Source organism: Apus apus, chromosome 1, assembly GCF_020740795.1.
Source record: "Apus apus isolate bApuApu2 chromosome 1, bApuApu2.pri.cur, whole genome shotgun sequence".
Taxonomy (NCBI): Eukaryota; Metazoa; Chordata; class Aves; order Apodiformes; family Apodidae; genus Apus; species Apus apus.
Window position 1 is genome coordinate 129,797,550 of NC_067282.1, and position 12,252 is coordinate 129,809,801.

General features: G+C 44.8%; 1 protein-coding gene across 1 annotated transcript in view; it reads left to right on the top strand.

The window, feature by feature from the left end:
• Positions 1 to 12,040, top strand: part of LOC127384000 (potassium voltage-gated channel subfamily KQT member 1-like) — a 499,795-nt gene extending 487,755 nt beyond the window's left edge. The window contains 2 exon segments of the mRNA XM_051617878.1: positions 11,787 to 11,850; positions 11,853 to 12,040. Coding sequence (XP_051473838.1) covers positions 11,787 to 11,850; positions 11,853 to 12,040 — 252 coding nt within the window.
• The last annotated feature ends 212 nt before the right edge of the window (positions 12,041 to 12,252 follow it).

The following is a 12,252-nucleotide window of genomic DNA, read 5'->3' on the forward strand; positions in this document are numbered from 1 at the left end:
GAGCCCCAGCTTTTTTGATGGGGGGCAGCTCATGATCCCCATTCACATAAGGCTTTTGCTTTTCCCTCTGTTCCTGTGTAACCTGCAAGCAGTAAAAGAGTCATTTGAACATGGAAGAGGAGGCATCCATGGCCCTGGGATCCAGGCTGGAGACAGTTCTCCTACATAGGGAATTTTTGCTGTGCTGCATAGATGTCCTGGGCTTGCTTCTAAGTGCACCCAAGGCTGGACCATGGGCCTGCACAGCAGAGGGAGGGCAGGGGGAATGTCTCAGCAGTAGCAGGGCTTGAGCAACCACTTTCATCCTGGTTTCAGGGCTGGGCATGTAGTGAAGGAAGCCAAGCACAGGGATCAGGAGGCCAAAGCCAGAGCCTCAATATCTTATATTCATAGTCACGGTCATTTTTGGTTTACACTACACTGGTGCAGAAGGACAAGCACCCAGTCACAGCTGGGATTTTTAATATGCATTAAAATATGATAGTTAAAGCTTTCTAAAAAGCTTTTTTTTTTTAGCAAAAAGACAGGTGCCTTATTTTCCTCCTCACTGATAACTAGTTGGACTTAAACCATCTTGCTCTGAAGGGATGAGAAAAACTGCAGAATGGCAAGTAAACCAGGCTTTTTTATACATAATTTAGCCTTATTATAGATTATATTGAGTTAGTACATCAAAGACACAGTTCATGATGAGTAAAAGTAGTATGAAAGCAAGTAGATGTGAAGCTGAGCAATTAAATCTGTGGGGTTCTCAGTAGTCCCAACAGGTACCTATTTTACTAATGAATCTTAGCTTATTGACCTGAAAAAGGTCTGGTTTCCCCCATGGCAGAAAGTTGCGTAAAGACCTCCATGGCTTCCCTGTTCTACCTCTAGAACCTCAAAAAAGCAGGTAACTCAAAATCTTAATTAAACTACGGCACCAGTTTAAATAATTTTACTAAATGCTGGGACAGTGAAATCTCACCAGGCCATTCTCATATTCCTACACCTCAATGTTCGTGTTAATACATGTCCCTTTTTATTGCTGTGCTTTTTCTCTGCAATGATATATGAAAAAGGAGACATGCAAGAGAAAAATTAGTGTTTCTCCAAGCAAGATCTAGAGTACTCTTCTCCCCAGCGGTGTTCCCTGAAGTGTAAGGCTAAAGAGCTGCAAGGGTGACAGTAGGTAAAGCAGACACTTTTTTCCCCTAATTAGCAGTGCAGAAACAGAAAACTGAAGCAGGTTTCTGCTGACTTAGCATATGCCTCATGAGGAAGAAGTCTATCTGGCAATTATGGCTTTGCATCTCTTGCCCTGTCTCCTGTTGTTTGTACAAGACACCAGTACTTCTGCCACAGGCTTCTTCATACTGCTGTCCTGTCAATGCCAGCTTTCATAGGTAATCCATCTAGCTCAGCAGAGTTCAAATAAGACACCTCCCTTTCTTTACTTTAATTAATGCTTTATTTGAGTCTCCCCTGGGGATGTAGTCATGCTGATTTTTCAAATTTCTCTTTTTCAAACACAAAAGAATGGGAAAATGTTCACCATTGAGATTCTGGATTTGGAAAATCTGCTTCACTGAGCCTCCTGTTCTCAGTCAGTGTTTGAAATACCCACGGACATCTCTTTAGCTACAGAATGTATTATGTGACTAATTCTCTAGCTTGGGAAGGAAAAAAAAAGACAAATCCAGTCAAATTCATTCTCCCTTCAATCTCTTCTTTTGTTCTGCATCCACAGTTACTGTAGTTATAGCCAGTTTGTGCACAGTTTTATGCTGTCACACCCCATGTATCTCTCAGCTCCTTCCAGGTGCTGAGCAATCACAGCTCAAGTCACAAACCGTATCTTGCTGTGTAGTTGCTTTTCCCGCCCAGTTTGTGCCTGTGATTTTTGCAGATCAAGTATTGAATGCTGTAGCTTGGTGTGACTGGACTGACAGACACCCTCAAAGTCAGGTCACCAGACCAGACAGTCCTGAGTCCACCCACACATTGTGATTTTTCAAGAATTAGTTGAAAATCTGTGTGTGGCAGTGCTGGTACACACAGGCAAGCTAGGAAAATCCTTCAAATGACAGATAAGCCAGACAGGCTAAAACTAAAGGGTTCAGCAAAGCGTGTTTGAATCAGTAGGAATCAAGAACAGCTACGCCCTCAATCAGCACTGTCTGATAATATTTTACTTGCTTTGGGTTTCTGTGTTTTAATGAGCAAACAATGGTGTTTTGTAATCCTCATTATTTAAATACACAACACCACTTGTGCCTCTGCAGCTTCTTCCTCAAATTGCATTGTGTGCTTTTTAAGCAAGCCTTGTGGCATCCTTCAAAGGGTGTGAGAGCTTCGGTGAACTTGTTACATAAAGGTGATCCTAGAGATTTGTCCCACGCAAGGTACAGAAGAAATAAGGGCAGTTCTCAGTCACCCTTTTCATCAGCATGTAGCACAAAGGTACAGTTTTCACATTCCAAGTCCTATCAAGTTTACTTCATCGCTTTCACAGCAGTAGGGCATATCAAAATGAATGTCTAGGCACAGGTTCCCCTGGAACAATGAAAGACATGTTGTAGGCTTGACTTCCTGTCAACAGCACAGATCCTGCACACAGACCAGCCCTTAGTTTTGCTACAGGGTTTGGCTAAAATGGTATGACAATTCTTTCACAGAGCTGAAAACAGAAGCCCAGACTGTGGCCCCCCAGTGACACCCACTGATCTCTTAGAAAAGCATCCTTTGCTTCCCAATTAATTTATTTTTTTCCTGGCATGACCACTGTGCCACATCTTGCAGCCTTGCTCTGCCATGTCCATTTCAATCCGACCAGAGCCAGCAGTAGGAAACACAAAGGAGCATCCACATCTTCTCTCCTTCTGTCCTCTTCTAACAGGGACTGATCTTCCTTTGTTCCATTACAGCTTAATTCTTTCCTACAGTCAACATTTCAGTCAACATTTTAGATTACTTGTATCTTCTGTAGGTCTATATACTCTTGTCCTGGACCAGGTCTCAAACCTACCCAATTTCATGTGATTTTATGTCAGAAAGATAAGAAATGGCAGATTGTTTGATTCATGTGGTTAACAAATATTGATGAGGCTCATCCAGAAAGTGACTCGTTCTCAATGCAAGAAGGCTGTGCTGGGGGGGGGGGGGGGGGGAGGGGGTAGACCGGAGCTTGGTTTTATGAAGTCCTGGTCTAGTCCTACAAGAACTGCCTGGAACTCTTCTAGTACCTACATGTCTTACTATCTAGAGCGTCATCACCATAATGCCTGTGCTCCTCCCAATAATAACACTCCCTCTCTCCCTCTCTATTTGCCTTTCTTGCCAACCTATAAGTAAAGATAGACTGATAATACAAATTAAAGCTTTGTGTGTGTCGATGGAAGGCAGTTGTACATCAATACTTGTGATAAGGCATATATGCTACCTTGTCATATACAGTCCATCAGCTGTCCTAACTAGATGCTAGCTTAGCTAGATGTCAGGTCAGTAAACCTGGAGTAAGTGAATTTATCTGCTGGTTTTGGTATCTGTAAGAAGTCCTTACAACTAAGCTAAAAGAAGCAAGCCAGCACCAGCACAGCCCAAAGTGTCCTGCCCATTACAGGAACTGGTAAAGTCTATCTAGCCATGAGGCTGGTGGGGTTAGATTTTGTTCTCATGCAGGGGATTTAATAGAGATCAAAAAAGCAGAAGTAAAGGCAAAACAATCAGAGCATAGAAAGCTTGATACCATCTCTTCAAAACTTTAGGTGAGGCGCAAATACCGAGTTCATCACACCCATCGAAAGTGCTGAGCTTGTCACATCCATCTAGGGAAAGGCTAAGGTCACTTTCTCACTGCTCCTTTGGCACCATTTAAATACTCAGTGCTGCATTTTCTTTTCCTTGTTTCTCTCTGTCCAGCATTGTTTAGAGATTTAAAAATTAAATTAATCAGCATCTTAGAGCTTAAGTACCAAGGCTGCTTTATTGTGAAATTAAGGTGTGACTCACAGTAGCTGCGTATCCACCTTTGAGGCTGGACTAGCTTTGTTATTTTTGTGTGTGTGTGTGTGTGGTTTTTTTCCTTTCCATGCTGGTTTTGCAGCAGGACTTGTAGCCACACAGGATAATGAGCTGAGCAATGGCAGTGCGTCATCCCGGGTGGGGCTGAGGAGCGATGTCGCAAAGAGCGATGGCCAGATTACAGGGAGGATCTGAGCAGGATCTGGAGGAGGGTGAAGAATGAAGTGTCCTGCAACAGCAACAGAAAAACATTTATGCATGTAAATCAAGAGAAAGAGTTTTGCAAACTCTGATTTACCTGCCGGGGGAAAATCGGGGGGGGAAAACCCCAACATTTCAAAGCACTGGCTGCAAACAGATGCACAGGTGCATGTGCACGTAGCTTGAATGAGACAGTGTCCCTCCGTGGTTTCAGCACACCCTGCAGTGCTGCTGCAGAAGGGCAACTGTGGAAAGTTACCCTTGTGTCCACTCCTTGAGTGGCTACACTTGAATTTCTTCAGCTAGAAACGAATACTTCTGGGAGCAGTAGAAATTATGCTGCCTGGCTTCCTGTGGCTCTGTGTTTTGTGGTTGATTATCTGAGGCTAATAAGGGGCAAGAGCTGAATAAAGCTTTTCCTGTGGTCAGGGCATCCTGTGTGGATTCTCTGGGGTCTAATAATACAGTTCACCTTCCTCTTCTGCCCTTCCTTCAATGAGGCACTAATTTGGATGTCTGTCTTCTGCACAAGTTAAGACTTTCAGAAATCTGTCCAAAATTTTTATCTGTAAGGACTCTGTCTCTCTAGAAAATGTGTCAAGCTCTAGCCAGTTTACTCCAAAGCTGTTGTGGCAACATATACACAGATACATCATCAGCTAAGCCTCATTTACCTAGGAAGCAAAGATTCATTTAAAAAAAACAGAAAAACACTTTCCCCAAACCACACTGCTAACAAAATCTGTGTGCTGACCAGGCCTGCTTTAGAAACCCAGGGCTGAACTCTTGAGAGTTGCTTAGCTAATTAAGCAAACAGCATCTTACACCAGAAGCAGCAACCACAGACACAGATCTTATTGCAGAGGTTCATCAGTGCCATTGTGGCATAGGAAATATAAAAATATAATGCTAACCAAAAGGGTACTGACAGGAAATACCCCAGGAACAAAGTACAGAGGGGTAGACCTTTGTGTTTTCATTTAAACAGGAAAGGTAGATGGAAACCAAAACAAATGAAGCTGTACTTAAAATAAAGAATATTATATTCTAGGCCACCAAAGGCTGTAACACCTGACCTAAGAATGGGTGGGGATGTTTGGGACAAGGGAAGGGAGGCCTGGAAAATTGTGGACTTATCTAGATAAGTTTTGTGGAGTGAAAATAAACAACCAATTTCTGCTAAGGGGTACACGGAATAAGTCAAACAAGGCAGTTTGGTGGTTTATATAGATATTTTTGGTGTGCATGGAGAGTGGGGTGTGCCAGAACAACAGGCTGCCACGGAAGTGCGCTCTGTGGCCCTTCTCTTCACCTGCCTGTTTTCCTGACCTTGGAGGTTAGTGGCAAAACTCCCACTGACTGAAGCTGGTCTTTCTGTGCTGTTTGCATCCTCAGCAGAACAAGGCGAGGAGCTGCATGGCTCAGTGTTGGGGCAGGGAGTGCTGGCATTTGGCTACAAGACTTGGACATAGCGCAGGGAGATGTTTCCCTGTGTACGTGCCACCTGGCAACCTTGCTTTGGGATACAGAATGGTTTTAGGAATCAGGCCAGTTCCAAATCTGTTACAACTCATCCCCAAACCAGTCAGTTAATGGGAGCCTATTCATCAAAGCCCTCTTGTTGTTGTTGTTGTTGTTGTTCTTTTAAGAGGAGAGGCAAGCTGCTAGTTCTCTGCTAATATGAATGCCAGAGTCATTTCATGAAGGATGCTGTGATAGATGCCAGTTATCACTCCTCAGAGACTTAAAAAATGGTGTTGTAGCAGTACCTCTGTGCATATGTGTGTATGAGTACTTTAGGAGGCTACAAAAGCTTGTCCTAAAGGTATAGTTTGCATGTTGTTGACCGTTCTGGCTCCAGTCCAGCAAAGCACTTAAACATTTGGTGAACTCAGCAAGACTATTCACATGTTTCAAGCTAACGCATCCATAAGCATTTTGTTGGACCAGGCTCCCAGAGGCTGCACTAGAGCTGCACCTTGCAGAAGAGATATCTCCCCAAGCTAGTTGTGGTCTTTATGGCTGGCATGGCAATTTGCTTCCTCACAGACCAGCAGGCTGCATCCACATTCACATTATCTGCCCATGATAAAAAGAAAGAGGTAAAAAAAAAAGCTTCAGTGGCTTCAGCATTTCACCTCAGTGAAATATCTCTAACGGGATAAGCAAGATGAGAAGGAAGCAGTTTTGCATGCAGTGCTGTAGAGAAAAGATTTCCCTTCCCTGAATCAGCAGTCTCTGGACAGCAATCAATCCACTCAGAGACATGCTAGAAAATGAAGTGATTTCTAAAATAAACAATTCAGCCTTCGAACTGTAGGATAGGCAATTAGTATGTTTGAATAATTGGGTGTAACTGTAGGCAGAGAGAAGCTAGAGGACCAGATGTGCATATAAAGCTAAACATAGGCTTTACAGGATCTAATCAAATCAGTCTGCCATCTGGTACGAGATGAAAAATCGTGTGACAGACCTGGTCAACATGAGAAAATGGCACAAATTTCTGGATAACAAGCTTAAGCTAAATCAGTATGTTAACACGAGTCAGGAATGGAAGCATCCATAAAATGGATTACACTAGTTCAACTAAATCATCTCTGGTTTTACTAAATTAATACAGTTTTCTCCTCTGAACTAGACCTTAGCTGGCCCATCACTCCTGACAAGCTGGGAATATTCAGAAATAAGTACATGCAGGTAGAACAGCTCATGGCAGACAAAGGTCCACGTATGCTCTTGTCTTCCTACAAAATCAGTCCTACCCCTCAGACCACTCTTTTCCAAGCAGTCGGTGTTAGAGCCCTCAAATCAAGTGTTTCTAAGTCTGAGCTGCAGCAAGTGGATCCTGCTACCTTGGGAGCCAGGAGCTTCAGCAAGGGCTGAGACAGAGGACAAGGCAGGGTCTGGGGTGGCCATGGTGCTACGTCTGCCAGCCCAGAGGTGGGCCACTGCTAGAGAAGGGGTGTTCAGAGGGCTGAGCTGAGGACTCTGGTGGTTTGGAAACCCTGGGCTGGGGTGTTGTGTTTGCATGCACTGGGGCAGCTGGCCATGGCAGCTTTGCCCCAGATGTGTTTGACTTTGCCAAGTCAGAGTGCAGACACTCTGGGACTGTCATTGCTCACGTCCTGTGGCCCTCTGGGGCTTTGGTGGCTCTTGGTCATCCATGCTTAGGTTTGCAGTCTGTTGTGGGGTGAGGGCTGACTGAATGGGGAGCCTCCTGTTGCAGAGAGGAAGCCTGACTGTCGTGGGGCATCCGGAACCAAATAACCCAAGGTAGAGTGGCTCCGATAGCAGCGGCTGGGGCTCAACAAGGCAATGGCTCTTGCAGCCCTCCACCCCTGCTGCAACACTTTGGGCTGTCCTGTGGGCACAGCTTCATAGTTTTCCCCACTTGAGTGAGGCAAGGAAGCCAAAGTCGATCCAGCTTAACCAAAAGCAGAACTTATTTTTGCTCCATGACATTTTGATTGGCGACACAAATTCGGGCTGCCTTCTCTCCCTCCTCCATTTTGTGCTGCATCCCCACCACCAGCAGCCCGAACACATTGCAGACAACTGCTGAAGCCTGTACAGCTCAGCCATTCTCATCAGTTCCTGTAGGATTGCTACAGGCAGGGAGAGAGCAGAGCCTTCAGGAGGTGACAGCAACTTCATTTGATTTATGGGGTTTAGCTTTTGATACAAAGCTCCACCTACTTAGCAACATAAGAGCGTGTTTGTGGGTTTACAGATTTACTTCAGTGCTCCAGCAGACCATCTTGCCCTTCTGCTACTCCTCTGGAAATAGTTCAAGTCAGTGTGTTGTGCACATAATTTATATGGGCTTTTCCAGCCTCCAGAAATCATACTAAAAAGATAGGCACAACCTGGGGGGAGGGATTTTTCTGGCTTAAAGTGAGAGGATTTGGGGGAGGCCATGTGGCTATTCCAACTGCGTTTTCCACACATGCTTCTTTTTTTTTTTTTTAATAGTGTGCATGTGCAAAACATGTCAGAAAAAAGCCTTCAGGGGAGTTGGGAATCTGTCCAGCATGTGGCAAATCCTCAGCACAATCCAGCCCTCCTCCTCCATGCTACTGCCATTCTGAGGGTCCCCTTTTCCACAAGGCGTTTCAGCAGCACAGGCCCTCCAAAGTAAAATGAGGTATTTAGATCAAGGATTGAGACACCATAGTTCACCAACAGACACTCAAAAGCCACCTCAAATAGCACACAGGTATTGAAAGCCAGCCTGGTGCTCAAGATAAAGGACAAGTGTCCCTGTGTCCCTCAGGCCAGCTGACCCAGTTCCCCTTGGTGGCTTGCTGTGACTCGCTGGGGCTGCTTGCAAGACATTTGCTTTGTCTAGCAGTCCTGCATGACACCATGGAGTCCAGCCCCTTTTCAGAGGGGGATGTCAAAATGAATACGCATTTCAACACTCCTTCAGCTCACCTCATAGCCGCAATAACAACAGTGTAATATTTTAAACTGCTTTTGCAAGTCTCCTTTCTGCAGGACAGTTGAAAGGACATAAAAGCATTTTAACAATTTTATAGATGGTCTCCGGAGCGCTTTTGTGATGTGAGAGAACAGAGGTTTTGTTGCCGTTTGCCCATGGACAGCTGCCAAGCTCACCTGTCTCCACCAAGCCTGCGAGGGGCATATCACATCTCTCTGGAAACCCTGCGGCCAGCCAGGGATGGCTTCTCACTTTACTCAGTTGAAAAACATCTTGCACAAATTTAACCCTTTGCTCAGGCACTTGCCTGGTTGTGTTACTCAAAGCTGGGTTTAAGGGAAGTAATGGCTGCTAGGTGGTTCCCAGAGAAACCTAAAAACCAGGACTTTATTGTGAAAAAAACTTCACTGCAGTCAAGCCGTGGAGTATCCACAACTCTTGTTCTGTCCCTTCTTAATCACAGTTAACCAGCCTCCAAATTTGTCCTGGTTTTGCTAGGCTACAATTTGACAAAGTGCTTAAGGATTTGTCTTTCTGAATCAAGTTTTACCAGCCTAGTTAAATGCTTGAAGTAAGACCTGTTTTGGAGCATCTGAAGCCAGAGATAGGCAGTTCGAGCCTGTGTATGAAATACAAATCTAAGGATTAGAAGAGGTCTGCCAGTGACCACATCTACTTATGGGTCACTTAATTTTGCAGGGTCCTGCTTCTAATCTCAAAAATTATCATGAAAACCCTCCCGTGTGTGTGTCTGACACAGGAGAGCTAAGCAGCTGCATTTGTTAAGGTTCAGGAAATATTTGCAGACTCTTGTGTGGAAGGTGTGACAAAAGTGTAGTTAATCTACCCCCTTATGTATTAATTTCTTTTTTCCCTCTCTAAAAATGAATATTTCCTTTTTTCATCCTCCTTCTCTCCTGGAAAGAAAAGTGCATAAGATTATTCCCCATCACATTCTTTCACTGAGTTGGCAAAATACAGAGAAATACAGCAAGTTTAAATGATATGGAATATGCAGGCATAGCTTATCTAAGATCAAGCGTGCAGATCAAAATCAACAAAGCCTCTACAAAAGAAAGACCCAGATCTTTCATCTGTCTGATCCCATTTCCCTGCCTCCTACTGTAATATATTAGCTTTGCTTTAGTTTCTGCTCTGCACAACATTTCTGCTTAAGAAAGATTCTGTTGAGTCATTACCAGCATCAGCCAAACAGGCTTTTCAAGAATGGAGGAGAAAATAAAGGCTGTGGTTTTAAAATTAATTCCATGCTGCTTAACCCTTAAACTACTAGTGACTTCCGAACTTCCAACCAAGTTAATGCTGAGCAGAATATGTAGCTGTTGTGCCTGAGATGGGAGCACTGACGATGCTTCTGTGGCTGATGACACCAGAGAGAGGCACCTGCCACAGCAACATCAACCACTGTCTCCTAGCAGCTCGTTAGATCCAGGAGAAGGCAGAGATGCTTCTGGTCAGGCTGGCCAGGAGGTGGCTGCACCTCTGCCAAACAAAGCCTCTGCCACTGGGTTCCCTTCCCATCTACTAGAGTGGCTGTTTGACTGTGGCCCATCCCAAGATACTACTAGAATATAGTAGTCATGAAAGTAGAATTAAGAGCCTAGGACATCTCTCCCTCCGTGAGATAGAAGAGAGACTCCACTTCTCATTCCCCCAGCAGGCTACAATAGGAGAGAGTAATGGTTGCTAAAATGACATAAATTGAATAAGTTCCTGGTACCTTGAGGTTTGTGGGGCCCCCGGGGGTGCTGACACTTAGAGTGAGAAAAGGCAGAGGAGGGGCAAGTGGATAAGGTGATTTCTTTGCCTTGTTTTTTAAAGCAATCAGCCTGATAAACTTTCAGTCCATGCTGCCAATGGCTATTTCCAAAGTTATCTTTGCACAGAACAAGGCTGAGATCCTTCTCTGTCCCTCTCTTATTCTCTCTGCCTCCCTTTTTAATGAAAGCTCAGTTTAGATCTGATATCACTTTAAAGGGTTTACTATCAAAGTTTATTAGACCCACTGGGACAGATCACAGTTTTCAGAGGCTCAGAGTTTCACAGCAGATAACTGTAAAGTGAACCATCCGACGTTCTTAAAAAATGCTCATTTTTCTTGGGCTCATCCATTACACAAAGCTGTACTGTATTCAAGGCTCATTAGAAGTGAGCCCAGTCATTTCCATGATGCACAGTGTTGCCTTTAGAGCAAAGTAGAGCAGTGAGAAGTCCCCAGCCTGTCCCACTGGTTGGTGCCAAGGTGAGTGGGGTGCCACTTGCAGGGAAGGGAAGCCCCTACCAGCACAATGGGGTAATGCCTGCTTGGGGCTCCTAGATAAAGGCCAGGATTTCAAAAAGCCGTAGGAAGTATGAGAGCAGTGTTCCCTTTTTAAAAAAAAAACAACATTTGCATTTCCCTGCTTGAGAATAATAACAACTAGAAAAGACTCCTCCACCTTGGGACTATGCATGAGAAATTTCAACTGGAAAGCAAAGAAATGAGAGGAAGGATTAGCATGTCAAGCTTCCTACAGAGCGGTTGTTTTTCTTTTTAATATTATGTGGTTTTTAGTAGCCTATCCTCCTGACAATGCATGGGAATAAACACTGTATCTGGTGGGATCTCTGACTGTAACATGTATCACAGAGGCATCTATTTACAGTGTGAAGGGAGGGGAGCTGTTTCATTTCCCAAGACAGTAATGGAAAGCATGATGTCCTACCAGTGAGGGTGGTGAAGCATTGGGAGAGGTAGTGGGAAAAAACACTCACGATAAACCAAAGAGCCAAAGAGAGTTTCAGGGCAGATATTTGCAGGATGCATCATCACCTGGAGAAGCTGGCAGCCCTGGGAAAAGGCTGAGAGACAAAATGGCTTACTCAAGTGGTCAAGTCCTCAAGCCAGCAGCATCCTGCCTTTCTGCTGCCACTGTGATAGGGACACCCTTCCCTATCACTTCATAGTGTCATTCACTCTTTCTGGAGCAACAGGCTGTACAAAACTCGGAGGAGCTGGTGGTTCTCAGATGCCAACACTCCCTGCCAGGCTTTGTTCCCACAGAGCTTTTGGCCAGTGAATGCCTCACCAGAAGCGTGTGCAACCATTTGACAGCTTGTCTGCTTCCTGGTTCCTTAACAGGTCATGCAGATGGACCAAAAGCTAGATGACATCCTGAACACACTCCAGGCTCATTTCAGGGATCAGCACAGGCACAGACGTCAGGGCCTGCCACCCCACCTGACAGACAGCTACAGGCAACCTCAGATTCCCCCCCAGTGATCCGGAAAATTGGACAGCCAGAGGACAGCCACATGCCACCGTCTCATTCTTTTCCATCCAGTTATTTTGAAGCCTTGGTGTTTCAGGATTCATCTGTGTCATGGGTGAAATGAAATACTCCGTTGTAGTCGACCGAATAAAAAACAATGAGAAGCAGCAGCAAGAAACCAGTCACGACCCTAGAAGAACACATAAGTTTTGCACCTGCTTTATTATCCATAGCTAGCTAATCTCTGCCAGCCCCTGGCACTCCCATGCAGCCAGCCCCATTTCAGCTGACCTGGAGAGGTACACATCCCAGCGAGGGTTAGGATGACCCATTCCT